Source organism: Sitodiplosis mosellana, unplaced genomic scaffold (assembly GCF_009176505.1).
Source record: "Sitodiplosis mosellana isolate CC-2019 unplaced genomic scaffold, AAFC_SMos_1.0 Smas_scaffold_6181, whole genome shotgun sequence".
Classification (NCBI taxonomy): Eukaryota; Metazoa; Arthropoda; class Insecta; order Diptera; family Cecidomyiidae; genus Sitodiplosis; species Sitodiplosis mosellana.
The window spans coordinates 3922083-3947967 of NW_022601422.1; the positions used below are offsets into that span (position 1 = coordinate 3922083).

The 25885-nt window shown below is 37.4% G+C and overlaps 2 protein-coding genes across 9 annotated transcripts in view; one reads left to right on the forward strand and one right to left on the reverse strand.

The window, feature by feature from the left end:
* Positions 1–130: 130 nt before the first annotated feature.
* On the reverse strand, positions 131–24234 carry LOC129576152 (receptor-type guanylate cyclase Gyc76C-like). 8 transcript variants are annotated; one of them, XM_055460783.1, is made up of 20 exons: positions 23579–24234; positions 18533–19409; positions 9430–9671; positions 9062–9336; positions 8581–8778; positions 8049–8114; positions 7528–7737; positions 6930–7084; positions 6215–6431; positions 5535–5712; positions 5058–5215; positions 4648–4816; positions 4065–4522; positions 3369–3844; positions 3041–3269; positions 2761–2866; positions 2632–2690; positions 2397–2529; positions 1894–2265; positions 131–1818 (listed from the first exon to the last, which is right to left on the reverse strand). In XM_055460783.1, the coding sequence occupies exons 4-20, from the start codon at positions 9284–9286 to the stop codon at positions 809–811; spliced, it is 4419 nt and encodes a 1472-aa protein (XP_055316758.1). In that variant the 5' UTR covers positions 9287–9336; positions 9430–9671; positions 18533–19409; positions 23579–24234; the 3' UTR covers positions 131–808. The 8 variants fall into 8 exon arrangements, with proteins under 8 accessions (XP_055316758.1, XP_055316759.1, XP_055316760.1 ...); XM_055460784.1 differs by having other exon boundaries at positions 9062–9345; XM_055460785.1 differs by lacking the exon at positions 23579–24234 and adding an exon at positions 22312–23121.
* Positions 14503–25885, forward strand: part of LOC129576154 (guanylate cyclase 32E) — a 39993-nt gene continuing 28610 nt past the window's right edge. Inside the window, exon 1 of the mRNA XM_055460803.1 lies at positions 14503–14651. The gene's annotated coding sequence lies outside the window, so the exon portion shown is untranslated. The remainder of the gene's footprint in view (positions 14652–25885) is intronic.

Sequence of the window (25885 nt, forward strand, 5' to 3'; positions counted from 1 at the left end):
GTGGTGGCAGCAAGTAGGAACCATAGAAACAGCATTTTGAATTTTCACAAAACCAAATTGAAACAATAGAAAGTGAACAAAAAAAATGAAACGAAATAAAAAGATGGCCAAAGAAAAACACAAACTATAATCTTATTTCTTTAGATTTATTTACAGAATCAAAGAACATTTCCATTGTGTGTTTGTTTGTTTTTATACATCGCATTTCACCGTATCAACGTGTGCATACTAATTACGTGTGCATACACTTAAACTAATTTCTATATATAGCTATTTTCTTTGTTGTTTATTTTTTTGCCATTGGTTTATTTCTATCATATATATCATCATCATCGTCATCATTATCATTGTATTCTTGACATTTTTCTATCTCTTCCGCCGTCTCTCTCTCTCTCCCTCTTCTGAAATTCTTTATCCATTTGAAGACATAACAAGGCAAAGCACTTAAATAAATTGTTCTATTTTGATCATTTGACATTAACATGTTTTTTTTGTGTATTTAAAATGGTGTGTATGCTCAACATCATTTCTAAAAATTGACTTAAATGTTTGCAAATTCGATAAACAACATTGTTTTTTTTTTTTTTTCAATAGGAATAATAATTTGTGTTTTTTTTTTGGATGATTTTTTTTAAATGTAAATTTTTTGTTTCTTTTTCCATTTTTTTTTCTTTGTGAGTTTAATAATTTGTGTGTGCATGTGGGTGTGTGTATCTAAAGATGATTGATAAAGTGATCGATCAGCCAAGAAGAAAAAAAACAACAATAAAGAAGTCGTGTATTTTTTTTTTCTTCTGCTTTCTTCCTTTCATACGATGCTTTCATGTTCGGGTGCTGGTGGCAGTTCGCCAAAGCCGCTATAGCCTTTGACACGGTTTTGAACGACGCCTGCTTTTCGCAACGACGCATCATTGAATCCGTTGCCATGGAATAAATTGACCAGCCACGATCGAATCGAGCCACGATTCATATTTTTCACGTTCTTTGATACGGATGTGTCGCTGTCGCTGCGATTGTGTTGGACCGTTTCCAATGAACGCCAGCGCTTGTGCTGTAATACATTTTCATCTTGAGGATTATTCAATGAGTTTTGTCGATAGAGTAACGGACAATGGGCATCTTCGCCAACCGACGTTGGCCCATTACAATTGTTTAGCCCTTTGTACGGGCTCTTTGATTTTTTTGTGAGTTTATTTGTGATTGTATCGGTTGTGTGTTCGGGTGCGCATATCATGCGATTGCTACCAATTTCAAAATTGCAACGTGTATTTCCTAAATTAAATGGTTCGGGCATTGGATCACGGCTTATCATTGAAACACCAGCATCCAATGAGCATGCACTGCGATCGTTGATCTTGGCAATGGGCAAACGTTTTGAGTCGACACGATTCCGTAGCTGATTACATGGTATCAAATCCAATGATTTACTTTCACGCAAACGTGCCGCCACATTATAGTTTAAATCCAACTGACTGAGAAACGAACGATATTCATCGTTTATTACGATGCGTCGCGGTCGAACCATTGCAAATGGTTTTTTCTGTACATAATCCAATTGTTGCAATTGATACTGATTGATTGATTCATCGTCGGGTTTGAAAAAGCAATCGGTGTTGGTCAGTGATTCGGTCTGAGTGATTCGAGAATTTTCGCTTAAATACAATGGTGTACGATTCAGATGTTTTCGTTGACTAGACTTCGGCGAATATTCTACTACCCGCTTTAGAGATCCCTGGAGGCTCGACGCACTTTCACTGTCATTCCGCGGCACATTCGATTGACGACGACTATTCGTACCGCAGTTTGCATTATTGTTGCCTGTTTGTGAAACGACGAAGAAACGATTTGGATTAATTTTTCTTCATTATTTCTTGATTTGATCGCTTTTCTTACCAAAATATTGGGCACCAACGTAGCTCGGTTGCCGTGAGTCACAATTCAATTTGGGGCTACGTCGTGGTCGACAGAAGAGCGGTGGTAAATCGCTCAAGTTAACTTCACGCCGTTTAATTGCCTTGTCATTTGCACCGGTCAGCCAATAGGTGGTCACTTTTCCTTTGCCTTTAAGTTCAATTTGGCCACGTTCTTCCGTTTCATAGCCACCCAATCGTTCTAGCATTTCTTTCACCTGCACCGAAATGTGTATTTTCAACGCTTCACCCGTTGACTCCATCCGGGATGCTGTATTCACTGTGTCGCCAAACAAGCAATACCTCGGCATTGTCAATCCAACCACACCAGCTACCACTGGCCCAGTATGCATTCCTGCATAAGAAACAAACAAAAATTAGTTAGTCATTGTTTACAATGCATTGATACATTGATACACTGTGGCCACATAAAAGCGCTTCAAGTGTTGAATCCAAATAAATCATAATCATATTTTGCATTCATACCAATTCGTAATTTTAGCATTTCATTTGGTCGATGTGATATTTTATGCTGAAGCACTGCACTTAAGAGATCCAAAGACATCGATGCAATTTCTCCGACGTGACGTATATCATTTTTGATTGGCAAACCAGAGACCTACACATCAAAAACAAAAATCACAGTAAATTTAACTTCGATTCAGCGACAGAACATGATCCGACCGAATTAATGCCGAACAAAGCACACATTCACACTTACCACCATGTAGGCGTCACCAATTGTTTCCACTTTGTACACATCATATCCTTTGATTATACCTATTCGAGAAAAAAAAAAGTTTTATCATTAAATATTTGCCTTAAAATGAGCGAGAATTATTTGACATACGATCAAACACGGTGTACAAATCATTGAGGAAGTTAACCACTTGTAGCGGTGAACTTTCGGCTGACATCGCTGTAAAACCGACTATATCACTAAAGTAAATGGTTACCTGTAAACAAGTTTTAAATTCAATCAGAATAAATTTGTAAATAAGCTTTAGCGAATAGCCGATCGGTTTCATTTGGAATTCATACTATTCATTCGATTTCTTAAAAACAATCGAGTATTTGTTGTGGTTGTTATTTGAACAATGCAATAAATTCGGCACCGATTGAAAACTTACCGAACTGTACGAAACCGGCTCAACACCATGACCTTTCGTTAAATTGGCCGCCACCGTTTTCGGTAACATTCGATGTAATAAGTCTTCTGTTTTCTTCTTTTCTTCGCACAATAGGCGCGTTCTCTCATTGACTATATCCTCCAAATTGTTTGCGTATTTTTCCATCATTTCCATCATTTGATCCATAATATTTTTGGACTTTCCGCCGCGCATCTTTTTCAAGCGACTCCTATTGGCATTTTCAGAATTGGATTAAAAAAACCAATTGAAAAAAGATCTTTTTGAAAAGAAAAAAAAAAAACAAGAAGAAAATCATCGAATTGTTTACCTAATCGTGGGAAAATCGGGTCTAACTTCTGGATTTTCATCCCAGCATTCTTTGATGCAATTAACAATGTAATCGGCACAATTGCCACAATCCTGAATGCATTCAATGTCCGGCCGAAATGGATCTTCGTTAAAACTTGGAACATGCTTCACCATTTCGATAATTTCTTTTGGTTCGTAGCCAACTTGGCCGAATGGTCCTTTTCTGCCGATCACTTCATACAAAATGATGGCAAATGCATATGTATCGGCCTTTTGTGATCCATACACGTTGGAATTGCGCAAAATTTCCGGTGCTTTCCAAAATTGATTGCGATAGTATTGATGTTCGCCGATCGATTCATTTTCAGCACAGTGACGTAGATCGTGCAAACCAAAGTCGGTGACTTGGAGCAGCCAACGTGATGTCACAACACAGTTGGACGATTTTAAATTACCATGGAAATTAAGGGCCGAATCGTGTATGTAAATCATTCCCTGTGTTTGTATTGAATAAAACGTAAAAAAATAAAACCCAAATCAAAATCGACCATGCAAACGAAATTCAAATCGAATGAATGAAACATATGCGTGTGTACGTATGACAATGACACTTGACCGATGCCGAATTGGTTTACATAAACGAATGAGAAAGTGAAAGAATGAAAGGCGGCGGCAGCCGATCAAGTGCCAAAAAATGCAACGCGCCCCTTCTTACCTTGATTAAATCGTGTATCAGTGACGCTATGAATAAGTCATCTAATTTTATATCTTCGTTTTCGATAATATCGTATAGACTGCCCTTGGCACAATAATCGGTGACTAGTAGTATTCTCATTGGTTCAACGCACGCGCCAATAAAACTATTTATATTATCGTGACGCAGATCGCGCAGCAAACGCATTTCTTTCATTATATCACGTGAAATGTCCCGTTTGCGTGCAAATTTTAACTCCTTGATGCGTACAACAACACCGCGAAATTTACCAGTTGTTGTAAATACTTGATTCGAGCATCGTGATCCAAACGATGCAGCACTGACTAGACTTAGCTTACTCGGTGACGAAACAATATCATTGTTGAAATAGCCCTTGATTTCGGATGAATCGATTTTCCACAGTAAACCCTCGATCTCCAATTCAATCTTCCACTTGCGATAAATGCTCAACATCACCACTGTTGGTGGTTGTTATGAAAGGTGAAGAAGGAAATGGATTGAAAATAGAAAAAAGGGATGAATTAGTGAAATTTAAAAAAAATTCAGATAATTTCTCGCAAATTGTGAATCGCTATCAACTCACCAGTGCTGCAAAATAGCATGAGAGCGAGCGCGCCGGCAATGACCATTGACGTAATGTGTGTATCATCCTTTGGGCATAGTTCATTGTTGAAACCACAAATTGGCTCATCAATTGGTTTTTCACTGCCTGGCCAATCGATACGCCATGATGCGTTTATTAGTCGGTATTCCTGTTATTTGAGAAAATATTTGATTTATTCAGCTTTTTACGGTGAATGCTGTCCAAAAGGAAATTTTGTCGATTTATTGGAGTGAATTCAGCAGAGCTTTTTTTTTCTTTCTTTGCACAAAGCACATTAATTTTCTTTCCATGGTTTTCTTCCCCACCAGATCCATCTCACCATAGCTACCATGCATTTTAGGTTGACAACAACAAAAAAAAAAAAACAACAACAAAGACGACTCACTCACTGGAAAATCTTCTCCTTGTTGAAAGTATGCCACTGGAACCATATGTAAGTCGCAGGAAAAGTTCTCACGCGCCATTTTATGTGGTTTAAGCGCCACAACGGAGAAATTACCTTCTGAATCGCCATTATGATCAATTTTTATGGTCGAACCAGTCACACCTGAAAACGAAGTAACACAATATTTTACTGACGCCTTTTACACCATATCGTAAAATACATTTGCCAGTTTCCAACAGTAAATTCCCTGTTATTTATTGTTTTTTATCGACAAAAGCGAATAGAAACGATTTCATTTGTTCGTTTTTATCTTCAATAAACACTTGATTTCTTGATAAAACTTGGACATTTGTGAAAAAGCTATTTTTGGATTTGAATTTCGTTTTATACGATACGATTTAGATCTATTTTCAACGCAAACTAATTTTAATGACTAATTAAAACGCAACTTGGAAATTCCGAACAAAAATAAAACACTCACTTTTGTACGTGCGATTCTTGATGATCGTTTCAATGATTCGAGTACCATTTTCGGCCACTTCTTGTATCAATTTGTCGGTTAGAGGCCGCTCTTCTTGCTCTTGCTTCAGCAACTTATCCAATGCCCATGCATACAATTTCACCGAATCATACAAATATGCGGCATAAATCGATACAAACTGCAACACAATTTAAATCAGAACATTTATTTGCATGGTTTTGTAAAGCCAACATATAGATTTTACTTAGAAGAAGCTTTATATTGTTGATTTTTGATTTAATAACTTCTGCTTACTAAGATTTATCTGGTAAAAAAAGCATCTCTTAAAGCTATTCTTTGATTTTCAACAAACTTTTGAAAAGAAAAAAAAAACTATAGGAAATTTCATCGAAACGAACAGTTTTTCATCGACAAAGAGATGAAACCATCAAATGATGGATTCTCTTCCATAAAGATTATTCTTCAAGTACAATGGTTTGCTTTGCTGAAAGTTCCATTCTGAAACAATAATTGGATGGTCCAAATATTCGTCGATATTCCATCCAATCGAATGAAATTGAAATTTTTAAATTCCATTCGAATGAATGAGTTGCATTCATGTCATTCCATGCCATTTCATTTGAACGCAATCGATAATTAATGCTAAAAGAGACTGAATCGCATAGAAACCCATTTGATACCTTGGTATAATTGTTGAATAAAACGGGTAGCGTAAAGTTGAATGGTGCTTTGGTGTTGTATTCTCGTACTTTTTCGGTGAACTTTTCATAGTTTTCGGTCGGTGGCGTTGCAACGACGACCAATAAGCTGCGTCCGCGTTTTGCAAAGTTGTCAATTTCATTGCATCTTTGCAGTTTCGTTAATTGATCCGGTTTGAATAGGTATCGATGTGCTTCTCTGTACGTGTGTTGAGTGAACGAGCGAGCGAGCGAACGAGAGGTCCGTGAGTGTGTGTAATTGTGATGAATTGAAAAGAAAACGAATGAAATCACCAAAGATATTAATTAAATGTATCAGCAATGTCAAACTTGGGAATTTGATTGGCAGACATTGAATTTACATTATAAATAAGAACAAGAAAAAAGCAACAGGGAAAAAATAACTTGTGAACGATCGAGCGAGAGCAAATAAAACGAAATATCAAAATTGATTTGGAAAACCGTGCTATAGGAGAGTTTGGGAAATGCGTTTTTTTTTTAAATAATTTACGATATCAATCAAATTAACTGCCCAAAAATTAAAGCTTGAGTTCTCCGTTAACAAAAACAATGGAAATTACGAGGCTTAAAAAGGAACAGATCAAAGAGGTAAAATAAAAGTCTACGTAAGCAAAGAAAAAAAAAATAACGATAAAAGTTCAATTAAATGCTATTTAAAATGTATTATTACAAGTACCTTGGTGAATAGGTCATCATATCAACAAAAATTACCATATATTCACCTTTCGAGAATAATTGCATTGTGTCCATAGATACCATCATGTCGTTAAGTGCGGTTGCTGTGCCAAGAAACACATAGATTCGAGTTCCGTTTTTTGTGTTTTGTATGAGCTAAATTCGAACAGAAACGCAATGTAATGTAAACAAAACAAAAAGGGAAAGAGACGAATCGAAACAGAGAGAATGAGAAAAAGAGAGAAAGAGAGAAAGAAAAGAGAAAAACGAAACAAAAAGAAAGCAAAATTGTTAAATAGAAAACTTGTCACATTTTCAATTAATTTGTTGATAAATTATTTCTTTCGATATGATCTCTTAATTCGTATGAATGTGTTTTATAGTTTTGAATTTTAATGGGCCACAAAACGAGTTTGTGTTCTCCTCGTGTGCCGTTGACATATTCTTCCGAGCACATCACCTCTGCGGCTACTTTTCTTTTGTTATTGTTGTTGTTGCGGTTTCGAGTATAGTGTGCGAGGAGATTATTGTAATGGTTTTTTGTTTTTTTTTTAATTTTGTTATCATTGTGATTAATCTACGATGTGTGACACACTAACCTGATGCCAGTAGCTGCTACGGCAGCATGCCAGATTATTTTCACAGCATTTATGATTGTCGATCACTTTCTCGCAGTGATTAATTGTCATATTTTTTGACTTTGCTTGCTCTTTCAACGAATTCGCCACCGTTGTCCATACTTCTTCGTGAATTATTGAAAATTTCTTCCAACCATAGTAATGAAGTAGGGATATCACCGATTTGGTTACCTACACAGGAAAACACAAATGTTACAAGAAACAATTATGCCTAATCAAAATTTTAAGTCTCTGACATTTTCCGAAAATTTTACTAACGTTACAAGAAAGAAATCTCTTGTATTTGCCTATATTGGCCAGTTCATCGGGTTTTTCGACTGGATTTTTCAATTTTTAGACAATATTTCTTGATTTTTGGAAAGAAAAATTGACTACTTTTAGATTTTATTGTAATATTTCAACCATTTTTTGACCATAAACCCATTGAAAAAATCTAAATATCATCAACCATTCAACGAAAAGATCACTTTTGAATTATTTACCTGAGTATCTGGAGGTTCTGTGCGTGCAAATGTTGGTATAGAGGATGCCTTGTAATCTGAACATTTCTGTAATTTATATCAATTGCTCAATCAGTTTGCATGTTTTCATTTTGAAACAACGCATATTCATGCATCAACGTGGGAAACCAAATGAAACAAACCAAAACATGATCGTAACTACTTGTGATTCATATTTTGTTGTTCGTTTTGTTTTAATCAACTCAAACATGATGAATAATAATGATTTGCAGGATTAATTTAAAATTTCGGGGAATTTCTTCTAAAAAAGTTTCAGAGAATTAGCGCAAGTTATCAGAAGGCATAAAAACAATTCTGATAAAAAGGCATAATAAAATTTACGATTTTTTAACGATTTTTCGGAATTCGGAATGGAAGTTTAAAATCGATGTTTCAATTTTCGTTCATCACATTCCGAAATATCGAAAAAGAAATCGTGCATTCAGTATTGCTGCTAAAGATGCCTTTGTCATTTTTTTTTTTGCTCTAAAACCAAATGGATTTGTGTACGTACATAGGATATCATAGGGATGTTTCGACTCTGTGAAACGATGGCTTCGACGTGACAAGCGCCCTCTGGTCCAAAAATTGTTGCAACACCATCACAGATCATTTCAGTTATGGCACGTGTAGCTAATACGGTGTCACCGCGTGTATCATTCCAGCGGAGAGATAGCGTTACATTTGGTAATAAAGATCGATCATTGTTTACCTGAATAGCAATGGTAATTTCAAGAGAGAGAAAAAATGTTATCCTCCAAAAAAAAAGGTTGACAAATAGAAAAATCAAAGAAGAAATGGTAAAGAAACGGAAAAACGTTCAAATTAAATTCTGCGCAACTCTTGAAAGATCGATTGTTTGAAAAGAATGCAAACTGCATTGAATTGCGTTGAATTCCATTTGGACTTTTGGTTGATAATACATATTAGTATAGAAAATTGAATAAAGACGATCAAAAGTTTAAAAATAACGGAAAGAAAAAGCTTGCACACACCTCATCTAGAGCCATTTTGAGTGCACCAGAAATGGCAAGGCCTTGTTTGTCTTTGAGTTCACCTTTGATAGCCGTTAGATATCCGACGGTAAGCACAGTTTTTTTGTAGTTGTTGTTGGATTGGGGCGAATGATTTCGTGCCCCGTGCGATGGATGAATGAAAAAAACTGTGATTACGATCCCTATCAATACTAGCAAAAGTAGCTTGAAGCGCCAACGCGTCATGACCCCTTAGAATGGGGCCGTTCGGCGCGTTTCCTCACGTTATAAATAACCTGTAAAAACTTATACCAATCAATTTGACCAGATGTTATTGTTGTTGGGAAATGCTGAGAACGAGGGCAAGCCGCTGAAGAAAGCTTACTTACCATGTGTTAAAACGAGTCGTTTCTTTGATTTTGGAGGCGCATGACCATCCGCCAATGTGGCAAAGTCACTTCTTCAACTGCATTTTTGAGTGTGATAAAAAAAAACAAACCAATCGCTGGATATTGAAGAAAACGAAACGAATTCCAATGTTGAATGTTTGACACGGGGAAACTCGTCGTCAACTACTCGTTTTCACATTCACTTCGCAGAGAGCTTATCGAATAAGTCTGGGATCGAACCACTAAAGGAAGGAATAGAAGAAGAAAAAAATCGTATATCCTTTGAACTTTTGTGATTAGTATCGCATTATGTTTAACGATATTGACGAATGGTTCGACGTCCCAAAGTAATTTCGCATCGAAAGAAATACACACACACACACACACAAAGCGAAATAAAAGAAACAAAAAATTACCATATCTTGCCTAGCACACACACAGCGTCGTCAATCGTTTCGATAGTGGACGCGCGCGCGCTCGCATGCTTGTTCAAATTCACGAGCAATCACACGTTCTGTCCACGAAAGCAGGCGGTAATACAGTAATGAGTAATGTCGCGAATTAAAATAATTAAAATAATTAGATAAATAGACGGAATTGAGCTTAGGGACTAAACGCGATTGGAATATGACTCGCTCTAATTATAAGATAGCCTCGTTACAATTTTGCTTCATGTTCTTTCTCGTGTTTTTTTTTCCTTCTTGTTTTTTTTTTTGCAAGCTTGAGCGCCAGCACTCATTCTTTAGATTCAATCGCTCGCTCACTCGCTTAAATGCACTCGCTTCGTGTATGTTTTTGTTTCTGCATGTTCCGTTCAATGTAATTGAACATTATTCCCTGACATTTTTGCTACTATCCTGCGGCAGCTATCTCATTCTCACACATAACATGCCCTCCATCCACATATCAATAGAATATTGACACAAAACCCATGTAACATTGTCGAAAGCATTTGTCGAGCGGACAAGAGAGAGGGAGGGATGGAGGTTGGGGGAGAGAGAGAGAGAACCGAACCGAACATTGTTTACATTTCGTTTTCTTTGTCGATTGTTTCTTTTTTCTTTCTTTTCGTTTCGTTTTGTTTTGTCTTTTTCGCTTTATTTTTTTTCTTTTTGCTCCGTTCTCGTGCTCTATTATTCCCCATAGACTGACTGAGTCACACATATACACAATGTGGCAGAATGTTTTGTAATACAATAGCATTTGTTGTTTGTGGACAACAAATTTGGGTGCGTCAAAACAAATGTAAATTTATGAAATCAGACGAATAGAGCGAATATGTTTCCGTCATCATCGTTCGTTCGTTCGTTTTTTTTTCTTCTGCTACGCAGTTTTACCCGTATGCGGTGCACATGGATCGCAAATCAAAAAGAGTAAAATATATGTGCAATGCATCAATTTTGACAGTGATCCAGTTAAAATTGCATGTTTCCATGGTTGTTTTGTTCGTGTTTCTCTTGCTCGCTCTCTCTCCTTCTCTGCTAACGTCAACATCGTAATTCGATCCACATGCCAAAATATAACAGCAGCGTACACAAGTCGTAATTCAATTCATCTAGATAATCGTTTCCTTTTAATCGTTGCACAAATATGCAGACATCCTCTCGTACAGTTTTTTTTTTTTTTGCCAGTATCTATCTCAATTTTTATTTTTTCGTTGAACATTTTCACAGAGCCACAACCACTTCCTTACACATTCATCGTCATTATAAATTTAAGCGAGAAAAGAAATGACATTGAAATTTATCTTTGTACGAAGTGAGATAGCGTTAAACGGTTGTTACGTGTGAAACAGAACGCCGGTTTCGAAGAAAAAAGAGAAATAATTAACTTTGATGTTGGAAATGGCAATCAATCGAAATGGATCATCGAAACACACAATCAATGGTTAGCTGGAAAGAAGAAAAAGTGTAGTACATAAAGTGTACCATCTCTGTAAAAAAAAAAACCGTCTGATTACGCAGGAACTAGTTGTTTTTGCTAGATTTTTCGTGTTGTCGCAACTTGCATCGCATTGCATGGAAAAAAGCGTCATTCGTAAAAATGTTATTTTATGAACTGCAGCAGCAGAAGGAGGAGGATGTGGTGGTGGCAGCAAAAAGACAAGCACAGTCCATCCATTTTATCGTGCACTTTGGTTTTCCACCACCGATTCAATGTCGTTCCATTCGCTGCGTTGTGCAAAAGTTCGATAGCATTTAAAGAGCGTTTATCGTTTATGCTTTGTTATCGGATGGAGAGTGAAAATATACAGTTCCATGAGAGAGCGTTATGCATTTTCTGTGTTTGCTGATAATGTTTTACTAATGATATGTGGCTATTGACGCGCTATATCAATCTTCAATGTAGCACATATATACACACCGCCTTAATCGAATATGCAATGCTTTCGGCACACATCCAAGAACAACTCCATTTGTTGTGTCAGCAGTGGGAACACACTGTGACAAAATGAAAACGAAACGAAATTGTGTGCTACAACAAAGTGAACGCTACGTATTCAATTCAGAATTTTCGATCATTTTTCTACACAGCCGAGGTTCATCACCGTATGTACCTGGCCGATGGCTAATTTTCTCTTCAGCCTAGTAAAGTATTATCATCAATCAAAACGATACATCGCCTCAGACGATCGACCACCATAGGCACATCTTTTGTGCATACACCTTTTGCTTCGTTCACTTCTTTTTCTTGTACAGAATTTTTTTAAATCTTGTGAGAAAATGTCGGGATTCTCCCAAAATCAAGATATTCATTCAAATGGATTGTAACCCATTGAATGTCTATCGCCGAAGCATTTCAATCGGCGGTATTTGTGCCTGACGACGATTCATACGGAAAAAATGTCGTGTGATCTGCGCTCTTCTTTTTCAATAGTCATTGCTGTCGTCGTCGTCTTTGTTGCTTCTTTTTTTTCGATGAAATTTGCATCATTTGACTATCAATGCAGTCTATACACAGCACATACGAACACATTATTGCCCCGAATGACGCGATGGAGTGAACAAAAACGGAACGTCAGCAAAGAGCAAGCGAGCGTGCATATTACACAGGAAAGTAAGCAGCAACACGAAGAAGAGTTGCTTGAGGTTGCGTGTGTTTTGTTTGCTTAAGCAAAATGTTGTATTTGTACTCAACAATTGACGAACGATGAATATATCACTCTATCTCTTTCTCTCTCTTTCTAACTATTCATTGGAGTGACGGGGAGAGAGAGAGAGAGAGAGAGAGAGAAAGCATGGCGAATGAAGTATAAAAGGAAAAAGTTGCCGTGTGCACTTGATTAGTAAGCTCAGAAGCGACCGCTTTTAAAATGCTGATAAAAAGACATCATCTTTTGAAGAAATGGAAGAAGAAAAAGCGTTTGAATCACGAGCACTTTATGACAAACTTGAAATTTGTCGTATGAAACGATAGCAAAGAGACGAAATGTGAGAGAAAATGGCCATTCATGTGTTGTGCATATATAAAAATGGGGAAGTAGTTCAAAAACATGCACACAAAAAAACACCAAATCGCCGATAATTCAATGGCAAACAAAATTAGTTCAGAATAGAGAATGGAAAAAATGACAATATTAGAAGAAAATCGCTCGAATAAAATGGCAAATGGAAAAATTAATGACGAAATTAGTTCAAAATGACGCAAGTGAAATGTCGAAAAAATGTGGAGAGAGCGAGAGGAGAGAGAGAAGAGAGAGAGAGACTGTATCGAAAATGAGCGGAAAAAGCGAATCATGATTCGGTTTGCATGGCTCTGATGAATGGTTGGATGCGTGCAAGGGTGCAAATGCATCTATGCAGCGACAATCAAGTCAAGCTACAAGCATGTAACAAAAGATAGATAAAAAAAAACGAAATAAAAAAGCAATTTATCTAAATGCTTGTCCAAAAGATGAATGTAACGACAGCAACGATGACGACCAGCTAACGCTGTTCACCGTAAAATGTTTGTGCATACAGACAATGAGAAAACGCATCAAGTAAACGAACCAGGCGATAAAATATGAAGTCTTAATCACACTGGTTATGCATTCACTTTGATAAAACATAATTTGGTGCGTGTGCACTGTGCAATGTGCATGCTATTTTTTTTGAATGTAAACACTTTTTGTACATGATGAAAATCAAGTTGAAGTTCAGCTTTTCATGCTTTTTTTAACATATCATGCCGCTATACATTCTATTCTCGAGCTACGAGAGATTTTGCACAACAACGCCATTTGCCGTTGATGTTTCGCGTTGTACTTTGGTCAGGTTCAAAGAGTAAGGCAGAAGAGCGGGAGGGAGGTAGAGAGAAAGGAAGAAAGAATTGAGATATTTTCACTCTTGATTGAATTGGTTTTAGCCAATAACTTAATTACTTCGAGGAAATGTTTGCTATTTGGTTTTACCCAATGTGTACATACAAAGGCAAAACAAACATCTTTTATTTTCTAAAAAAAAACTGAACGAAAAAAAAGCAATTGTGTTCTTCGTGAATTTTTTTTCGTTCATCTAATCAAATTGTTTCTTGAAAGTGAGAGCAATTGTCGTCTTTATCACACACACATACAATGTCCTATAATTTTTCTGTAGACTTTGTCGATGTTTTATATGCTTTTGAATAAATTGTTTACCCGATTGCGTTTCGATTTTTGATGCCATTGTCATGGAGTGCGAGTTTTTGTATTCGTTGGTTTTTTTTTTATCTATAATCTAAGTATATCGTTTATATTTTCGTTTTGGAGTATAATTTTAGTGCGTCTCTTGATAGACATTGTCAAGACACTCGACACACAAAGATCACAGAGAAAAAAGCGCGCGCGCGCACTCGCGCACTCGCACATGCTCACACCGCACAAAAATCTACAATGTTCAATGCTGTTGCTTTGTGTGTTGCCCAAGAGCAGAGATCTCTTTGCATACATAATTATTTCAGAATATTTATAGCTCTTAATTTACAGTGTTGTATTTGTGTGTTTCAGTGCTTCATATTCAGTGTATGCTTTTTTTTTCTCTTCGATTTCATTCAATGTGGTTGTGTTTGTGTGTGTGTTTTTTTCGTGTTATTCATCGCGTCGTGTTACTGTTCAGTCATCGCTAGAGAGTCAATCGTTGATAATATTGTTGGCGTTGTTGTTTTTGTTGTTGTTATTTCTTCTTTTATTTATATAATTTGAGCTATTTATAAACCTCTTTTATAGGTAATGTATTCAGAGGCGTACATTACAACGTCACATAGTAAGTAGATTTTTTGTATTGTGCTGATATTTAAATGTACTTTTCCGACAAATATATTTATACACACACAATCCGAGCGAGTGTGGAGGAACAGGGTGTATGATTGACGGGCTTTTTCGATATATGGCCAGTGCTCTACTGGTCTCTATCTCTTTGAGGCTTCAATGTGCAAGCCATTCCGGTGGCAATGACTGCTATTGGCGATACAGTTGTCATCGTCGTCGTCGTCGTCGTCGTCGTCGTTGTGAACCACCCTGTACCACATTGGGTACATTGAATCTTTGCGTAGTAAATGGTTTGTGGTACGTGATGTGTGTGTGTGTGCAATTACTGCATGATCGCGTTCTTATTTTATTTATTATTATTATTCATTTCCAATATCTATTTTTCTTTCGTATTCTCTCTCTCTCTCCCTCGTCCCAGTTGATATTGTTGCCGTCATCGGCAGCAGCAGTTGGATATTATTTGGCGAATATGAAACCTTAAACACACCCGATTTGTTTGCCGATCATGCTTTTATTAAAATTGGTGTGTGAGCGCGTGCGTGCGCGCGCTTCCACGGTACACACTCAGCGTGCGTCAAAGGAAGAAAAATGAAAATGAAGAAGAACGAACGAACCCAATGGAAGAAAAAGAAGAGAGTGTATGATTTTCGAAACGAACGCGTTGTGTTTGCACTCGATCTGTTATATTTGATTGCGATTTCGGCTCAATGTGGCGATATCATTTCAAGTGTTCATGAGTCGGCCACTCGCTCATTCTCGCCCATAAGCGCCTCAATCAACACATCCGTAATCGATTCAGGTGGATTTATTCTGGTAGATGTATGTATTGTGTGTTGCCGTTTTCTCTTTTCCCCCCTTGACTTGGCTTATCCACCATATTCCGTCGCCGCCGCCGTCATCGTCGTCGTTTGATCAACGCTTTTTGATTCGAACTTGATAAAACCGAAAGCAAACAAATAGCGACACAAAAATATCAGCAATTAGCACGCGTACAAATACACCCATCTCTTTTGTTCGCTTCCATACGTTTGCCGTGTGCAAATATAAATTCAATCGAAGATCGAATAAACAAACAGCCCAACATATGCGACAATATTCTCGGTGTACGTTCTTTCGCCATATGCGTTCTTTCTCACTCTTTCTCACCCTTTGAGTGTATCTTTCCCTCTTTCTCACATCAAGCAAACTGGAAGAAAAATCTATCGAACGAAATTAAAGACGGAAGGAAAAAAACCGCTCACGGAATCCCTTTTCAATTCAATCCCGGCTCGTTTCAATATGAATGGAAATACCTTCGGCGGTTAAATTCTATAATTGTGTGTTAGAATCTTATTTGTAAACGTGCTTCTCTTCCTCTATGTCTCCCACTCTGTCACTAATCACTATCGCTCAAGAGCGCACGTATGAAAAGTCATCTAATCGCACGCGAAGGCGTCTGCATGCGTCAAATTGAAATCAAATATGACACATTTATTAGCGAATAGCATGTTTTTTTTCCTCTCGTTCTCTTATTCCCTGGCTGTGTGTGTGTGTGTGTTTTATACATATTGCAAACTCGATTAATTTTTCCAGCCAAATTTACAACAACAAAAAACACCAGGCACACAAACATTCCGCGCTCGCGACAACGGCAAACGTGAGATTTTAGAGCAGGCGAGTGAGTGAGAGAAAAGAGGCTGAATATGTGTGTATGGTATGGCAAAAGCGCACGAAAAACCTTTTTTTTCGGATTATTTACTATATATTATTTTTGTTACACGCTATCTCTGAATGTCGTCTCACTTTAAAAGTAACAAACGACGGAGACGATGACTGCTTGTTGCTGTTCGCGGTTACCCAGGATGTTTGTGTATACGTTATCACTTGCTCTTGGATGTGTTTTTTTTTTTAGCTTTGCGCATTTTTCTAATGACATATCTATGGGTGAGATTGAGAGTGGAGTATGTTTTTTCTTCGATTTTTATTTTTGAAAAGGCGAGTATGTTTTCTGATGATTCTGTTGGCGTTAAAGTAGAGTATGTTGTAGTACCGTCTAGCCTCCGCGGTCTTCATGGTTTTCACGCAACTGATAAAAGATAACAACATGGTGTCTTCGGCAAAGTTGTAGTACTTGAGGTCTTCTATAACTAAGCTGAAGACAAATATCTCTTATCCCTTATCAGTTGCGCGCAAATTGCGCACATAAAAAATCAAATTTTATATAGAACTTTTTTTTTCTTATCATTTTTCGCGCTTTTCGCGGAACTGATAAGAGATAAGAGATAACTGTCTTCAGCGATGTTATAGAAAACCTCGAGTGCTACAACTTTGCCGAAGACACCAAGTTGTTATCTCTTATCAGTTCCGCGGAAACCGTGAAAAACCGCGAGGACCCGCTAAAAACGAACATACTCGCTTTTAACCATTTTTAAGTCGACAGAAACTTGCTCTTCTCTTTCGTAACATAGTCAATCAAACATACACTACTCTCAATCTCACCCATAGATATCTTCTTCGTTTTATTTTTTGCTTTAGCTAAACGCGACATTTATTCGCTCAACGTAATGAAATTGAATCGTAATTTTTTTTTTCTATTTTGTCTCTATTCAACAAATGAAAAAACACCTGATTGACTTTTGAAAATAAAAATTCCACCGTGATGGTGGTGGTGGTGTTGGGTGGGTGGTCGATCGGTCATAATTTATTCAACGAATGAAAAAAAATGTGAACGAGACAGAGAAACTCAGTCAGGTGTATTTATATTCAATGATAATTGATTGTTGAATGTGCAACAACAATCGATTAAATACACACAGTCAACGAAATTTGATTAAAATCAGAAGTGCAAAGATTATGCCCCCATCAAACATTTCCACGGAAATTCCATTTATATACCAAGTGCAAGTATATCGATTTTGAAGCCCATTAACACCAATGCTCCGCTCGTCACTTGATCATTATTATTATTATCGTTGTCATTGTTGTTGTTGCTGTGGTTTTAAATCGACTTTATAAATTTTAACCGAAACACATAACAGCCAGGCCACCACACATTAAATAGCGTTACTCATCTTTCCAATTATAGATCACATGTAGATAATAATAAAAATACTTGCGTTTGGAGGCAAATACACACAGAAAAACCGTACTCTGTCTCTCTCTCTCTCGTTCTCTTTAGGGATCGCTTTGAATTTATGTTAATAGTGCGGGTTCGGGACAGCCTGAACTCTCTGTCAATCACTCTCTTTTTTCCCCCTCTCTCTCTCTCTCTCTCTCTCTTGCTCTCTTACTCTCTCACAATAACCAAACACACATAGTGTTCTATTGTTTTTGATTGATGCGAACGCAACCATATACCACATAGATATGCCGTCATGGGCTCTAATTGAATCGTTGCGAGAAAACAACAAGACGAAAAAAAAAATCTTTATGTATCATAAACAATAATCGATCCTAATTAACTTGATGATCTGACACACAGACAGGCCAGGCCGAGAGTCAGTTTAGCATTCTAAATTGAATTGATACATATCAAACGATCTAATAATAATACGCGATCAGTTTGAAGAAACCACCAAACAAATTTAACAAAATAATGGAGAAAAAAACAAACAAACAAACAAGAAATTGAATGAAAACCTCAAACTATGACAACATCCAGTCAATGTGTGTGCGTTTGGGAATTGAATTTCTATTAATGTTTCTAATTAAATGGAAATAGATTGCTGTCTTAACACATTTATCAATTTTTGAAGCGATTTCTACTGTAATTTGTGTGTGTGTGTATATATTTACATTGTGGATCAAATCTAATATTGGCGTCAAGACAATGTGCGCGCGAATCATGCATCTAAATTTGATTGAACACAAACAATAAAATTTATTTTTGATTTATACCTGTTTTTCTTCTTGGTCGTGTGTGTGTGTGTTTGCGTGTGACTTTGGTGGTGTTTCTGGCTGCGTTTCTCGAAATGCTAAAACCACTTTAAACACTTGGAAATCATCGTTCAGTATGTAGATCACGCCCGTTGATAATGTCTATATATCAGTCTTTTGCGCCGTGTGCTCTGTTTTCTCTCTCTCTCTTTCTCTGTAGCTTCTTTTTCTTCTTCTTTTTACTGTTTCACCGTATTCACTTCGTATATTTAACTGGGTCTATAATTTTGTTCTTTTTCTTCTCTTTTTCGTCTGAATTCGATTGAATATTTCAGAACGGTGTTTGTTTTTTTTTTTGCACTTTTTTTCTTGATTTTTTTTACGGTGGTAATGGTCCAATGGCACTATTTGTTTTCTCTTCTTCCAATTATTGTTTGTTACTATGGTTGTATTTTACGTTAATGACAGTCTGCTGCTTGTTTTACACGAGTTTATTTTCAATTTCATTTGTCATATGTCAATTCTCTTTCCTTCTCTAACTCTCTCTTTCACTTGCCCAAATAACCGTCACGTTCAAATGAAGTCGTCGATCGAAAACGAGCGCAGATCGGTGCTATTGTCTCTCTGTTCTCTTTACGTACGGCTGGTGTACACAAGCTCACTCGAAAAATGAGTGATATCACATTCTTTTAACACGGAATTTAATTTTTATGCACACATTTCACTTGCGTTGAGAATACGCAACCGATTGAGTCTACTCTCTATAGAATATTATATCATCGGTGGTTGGGTCTTACTCTTTCGTTCGAAACGGATCGAAGACGCTGACACGCATAAATGTATACATTCAATTTCGTTCTCTCTCTCTCTCCCTTTGCTTCTCCGCCTCACTCGTTCACTGCAAAAATCGTAAGAACAATGGATAAAATTCATTAATTGAAATGTGTTGTGATTTACAGCCATATACCAAAAGACAGTCGTTTCCACGAAACAATTTTTCAAGTTCCGTCTAGCAACGGGTCATTGACAAGTGACGAGAGAAAAAATAAAGTTACAAAAAAGACATACACTCGACTAAAATACGCTAATGCGGCACAAAACTCATTCACACTATTCAACTCAACTACGCCAAGCTGTACAGCTCTCTATCTTGGACACACAAAGTATTACAACAAAACTGACTTGATCTCTAATGGGAAGGATCATAAAAATGAATGTGCATTTGCTTTAATTTCATTCAATGACAGATGGCTGAGGATATATGCTAAGCATAGGAACTCAGCAAGCTGAGGTTGGTACATTTAGATTTTGTAACTTCCCTGCCATGCAAATTTATGTGATAAGATGAATTTATGACAGAAAATTTCATGGAAAGCATCGAAAAATGTGTACCAGATTCATCTGACATCACATGAATTTGCATGGCAGGGAAGTCACAAAATCTAAATGTACCAATCTCAGCTTGCTGAGTTCCTATGCTCAGCATATATCCTCAGCTATCTGTCATTGACTGTTTAATTTAAACGATTTTGGGTAAAGACTACTCGCGACGGCCGATGAGTTGAGTTTTGAAGAGAGAAAAAAAAAACAACGAAACACAAAACAACACAAACAGAAGATGAATATAATGGGCTTCAATCGAAATTGAGCTCTTCTCACTCTAATGCGATACACATTTGCAATATGCGCAAACAATGTCTCAGCTCATACAAATATCAACAGCAACAACAGCAGCCACAGAGACACCGACACAAGCATACACACTCACGCACCATATTCAATTCAATCAAACGAAATGAAGTGAAACAAAAGGAGCACACAAGCATCAGCATCACCATCATAATCATCATTATGAAGCGCATATGATTCACAACCCGCGATTGAATCGACGAGATAGCAACGATACAACATTATCAATAGACAGAGTACAGCGATGATGATGACGACGACGACCACGATGATGAAGACAACAACGTCGTCGACGTTGAAATAATATCTTAAACTGGCGGTCCCCTTAACATGCACTTATGCTCACCAGCACAACTCGAAAGGAAATGATGACGAGATTTTTGATATTCGGTTATTTTGGGCATGTTCCAGTTCGCAACAGCAAACATCAACAACGAAAAACAAACTCAACACTCCCTTTATATTTTTGACACCGAGTGCCGATGAATCAGAGTGCTGTAATTACGGAATTTGCGATGATCTTTGGTTCAGTTAAGTAAACAGGAACCAGGAGCGATTCCTTTTAAACTGCGATTTTTTTTTCCTCTCTTCTTTCAGTTGCAGTGTGCGGGTATGCTTAATGTATGTAAACACATCATAAATACGACATTCATTTGCGTTTATGAAAATATGTTTTGATTCAGCAGCAATAGCAACAAATGTGTGGTCGATCATGCGCCCAATTGCACACTCACACATACAACACACGCGCACACACGCGCGCGCTCCACAAAGAAGCCAAATAAGAAAATTTTGAGTAAAGTAAGAAGAAAAAAATACAAATAGGAAAACAGGCACACATACGAGATTGAGACAGATCAAATGCTGGGGAAAAGATGCGAGAGATAGAGAAAGAGCAATATGAAACAAAACATAAAAAAGAAGCAAATAGAGCCGATCGTTTCGATCTAAGCAGCGCGACAATGCCTGGAGAGACAATATCAGAAGCCACAGCGAAAAATATATATAAGGCACACATATAGCAGCTCTACATTGGAATTGAAAACAGATTTTAGCCTTTTTCGTTCTCTTAACTCTCGACCGTATACGACAGATTAAGCTTATTAATCGCTATTTAGAAGAAAAACGACCACCACACTTATTTTATCAGAGAAACAGCAACAGCCAGCAGTAGTGGAAACAGTGTGAGCGCTCGTTCGCGGTCGCGTTCGCTACACATTGGCAAATGCACATATGTGAGGCATACAAGGCCTATGCTATAATATGTTCTTAGCTCACTTCAAAATCAAAATCAAATACACACCAAAACCGACAGCCACAAGATCAACGGCAAAACGGAATGAATATGTGGGAAAAAAAAATAACAATCAACACAGAAGAGTCACATATACGAACAAATCAGCCGAGAGCCGAGAGGCTCATGAATGCGCGCGCGACCAAGCACTATGTACAGAGTGTGCAGTACATACGGAGCGAATGAATGCCAAACAAACAACGAAGCGAACGAAAAAAAAGAGAAGCCAGCAACCACAATACACAACAAAGTGAAGAATTCAATTCAAAGATGTATTCGTAGAGGCAATAGTTAGAGCGAAAATACACTTAGTTGTGTGTATGGACGACGACGACAACGGCGACGACGACGTTGTTGTTGTTGCTGCTGTGCAGAGATAACGAGCGAAACCCGATTAACTTTATTTTTAAAACATCGTATTCGCCTAAGTATTTTTTTTTTCTTTCCTTATTTCTTTCCATTTTTTTTTCTTTTGTGGCTTGCGTTTGAGGCAGTTCAAAAATGATTTTGCACAACAACGACAAGGAAAATTATGATCCGCTGTATGTTTTTGCTGCCATCGACTACAGATTTTCATTAAAAAAAATTTTTCGGTGGAAGTTAAAAAAATTTCACGGACAGCTCACACGCTCATCCATATTTTTCTTTTCGCTTCTCTCTCTCTCTCTCTCTCTCTCTCTTGCTCTGACTGTTATCGATCTTTATCTATGTGTGACTGTCGCTCTCTTCTGCTCGCTCGTTTTTTCGACACACAGCCTCTTGAAACAGCTCTATTGATTTTGTGATCGTTGCCATTGTGTCTATATTCAAGACGTACTTTTTGTTTGCTGCTGGTGCTGGTGCTGTTGCTCTTTCTCTCTCTCTCTCTCGTTCTGCTCTTCCTTAGATTGCACATCGTCAAAGTATGTGACAACTCTCTTGATCACCACTTCAATTGACACTCGAAGTACTCTGGACAGGCGACTTTAACGCGTATACCCTTCTTTCATTTCCCAAGCACACACGCACGCACTAGACATTTATGTTGGTATTCCATGACGATTGGAATTCTAGACTCATTTCCGTTCTTGATTGATACGTATATTTTATATTATACATTTTGCTTACTTTGCAACTTTCATTTCGGCATTCAACATGAAAAATCGTCGACACACACATACACACATACACACGCACACTGGCGGACTTTGGGCTAAAACAATATTGGTATCTACGCGTGAAATGGGCAACAATTTGCTGTGTTTGATATTGATATGAGTTCGTCCTCAATCGAGTGGCACGACGTCGACGATTGATAAACCGCAAGCATGAGTAAGTTTGTTGTTGTTGCTTCATTTGTTTGCGCAAAACGTAAAATGTCGATTTTTTAACTCTGTGAAAATGAGCATTTGTTTTCCTTCTTCTTCTTCGTTACCTTCATTGATCGTGAACGAACTTCAATTCAAACGGATTTTCAAATTATTATCATCGTAAAATTTGTGTTGATAAAAAAAAAACGGTTCAGTTCGCTCAGAACTCACTATAAGTGGCAGAAAAAAAACTGACTACTACTTTTTGGTTACGCACCACAAAGATAAAAAAAAAAAGAACCGACAACTGTGTGTTTTTGTTTTTCACGTTTGATGACGATTGCAAAACATTTTTGTTTACTTTTGCCGATCTTATCGCTACCATTCCCATACGAAGTGAAAATTTCGATCAATTTCAATTTCCATTTCGGCGGTGCGTGTATGTGCGTATATACGCACGCCTGTCTATATTCACCCTTGTTTTTTTGTTTTGTTTTCAGTCTATTTCTCTAACGTTGCGATCGTTAACACATAGTTAACAACAACAATAACGGCGAAAGAAAAAAATAACAACAACTGACAGCAGTAAAACGCAATCTACATAGGCAACAACAAACAAGCATTAAAGGCCAAAAATCGCAAGAAAAACCCATATGAAAATAATTTTTTTTTTCTATTTCGAGTAAACACACAACAGAAAGTGACAGAAATAAAAATAATAACAACCAATAAAGTATACACAGAAGAAGAAATTATTTCGTTCGTTTTTTTTTTATAGAAAAAAAAAATACATACACACAATTGATCGCACGCACACTGTCAGCCCAGCCACTGTTGGTGGAATTATTTCAAATAATTTCGGATTTGATATTTTGATTACTTTGAACTGTTCGACTTGTGCAATTCGGATATATGTATATACGTTCATATATACATATGTGTATATATTTTATGCTGATTCGCCTTTGATTAAGTGTTACAATTTTCAACTGAGTTTAAACTGTTGATGATCTTTTTCGCGTTAGTGTTTTTGTTGTTGTTGTATTTCGTTGGTCTCTTCTTGATTGCAAATGTTTTTTTTTTCTGTACCGCACGGCGCGGACTTTATGGTATTTTTCCTTTATTTATTTCAGTGTGCAAATTTTTTTTTTTTTTTTGGTTTTCCATTTTCCCTCTCACCACAGAAACCGACCGAATTTTCCGCGTTTTTTTTCTCTCTTTTGGTTCGTGTTCGCTCTCTCTGTCTCTCTGTTGTTCTGTTGCTGTCTCTGTTGCTTTCAATTCGTCGAATACATTTGAACGAAGGAACAAAATAAAACAATTTCTTCTCGGTTTTTTTTCTTCTTTACTTTGTGAAGTGCTTGTGATCAGTATGAATATCAGCGCTATTTTCAGAGAAACAATATTATATTGTGTATTAACAGTTTCGAATACGAAACACAACTGAACAAAGTCTGAACATGAGAACTAATACTGTGTGTGAGTCGACGACACGATTATTGTTGTCACATAAACCAGTGATGGCCATATGATTCTGTCTCACACACACATACACACACTCATATCTACAGACATGCACGTACACAGATAAACCGACACATATACATAGAATGACTCTCTCTAGAGCTGGCCCCGACAAATGACGAGACAGACACTTCCATTTCGCTAATGGAAATCGAACCAGTCACCTGATACGCACCACTCAGAAACCAGCGAAGGATTTGACAAAGCAGAAAAACAAAATTGAATTTAAAAAAAAAAAACGGAACAATTGTGCAGAGTTGGAGGCTTTTCTTGTCGATTGTATCGGAATGGCCTCACCTAGAGAAAAATAAAGAGCCATCAACAACGAGAGAATTCAATTGAAAGAAACAAAGAGCATGAAGACAATGAAATTTCAATTGAAAATTGTGAACAAGCCCTTTTTTTCTGCATGAAAGAATGATTGAAATATGCGTTTGGCCCATCCTTGGTTTGTCACAACACCAGTGATGATGATCGTTTCAGTCCATTCTATCATGTTCACATGTGCTCGGCTTAGTGTTCGTGTATAAGTGTGTTGGGCATAAGGTAAAAGGCACATCAAGTCAACTCAACTCTCACACACTGTGTGTGTACGAGCGCGCGCGCTCGCTCGCTACTGATACACAAACAACACACCAAGAGTATAACGCATATAAGACGAAGAAAGCGACACGAGCAAGCATGAGCCAACACATGTGGCCGAAAGAAATGCAAAATAAACATCAAAACCAAAACGAATATATCGGATATTATGAAATTACTTGGGCCTTTGTTGTTGCTCTGCTTGTTTGTTTTTTCGAACGACGTGCCGTCGGTTTTCTTTTTATTCATTTATTCTTGTTATTTCCTTCATCTTCGCTCTTTCTTTTCTTCGGCTGCTCTACACACCAAATCACATACAATCGGTCAGTCTCGTGCGCACACACATCGATGATACAATGTGTTTGTGCTGCGATACGAGTGAGGGAAGTGAGAGCCTTTTGCAAATAGGCCCGCATACATGTATCGCAATGCATTATCAGGCGAGCATAGGCTTTATTCCAACTCAATCGCTCGCTTACTCTCTATCTCCATCTCTTTCTCTTTGTCTTGCTCTCGATGTTTCCCGCTCTCTGTCTCGCATTCACTTGGAGCGTGTGGTATGAATACAAATACACACCCAGTTGCATTTGACTTTTGTAGTTGTTGATATTTACTTTTTTTTTTCTCTCTCTTTATCTTGTGTATCTTTCAGCACTTGGGATTACCATTTATGTGTATAATTGAGGGCGATCGCATTGAACAATTCGATTTGAAAATAGCTGCTACTCTGCGGCTGCTACTATTTTGCACGCAGACACGCTTGGAATTTTTCGGATTCAGCGAACAACAATAAAAATACCATTTCACTTATCGTAAAGCAACAAGAATGAATCTTAAATCACTTACTCAACAACATACGATTCGATGTCATTGTATATCAGCTCAAGCACTGATAAGAGAACCGAGTCGGCCAGCCAGCCAAAGTGAGCGATCGGTGAGGGTGTGTATGTGTGCGAGAGATCGCAAAACCATAGAGAAATATCTCTGTGAGATTTC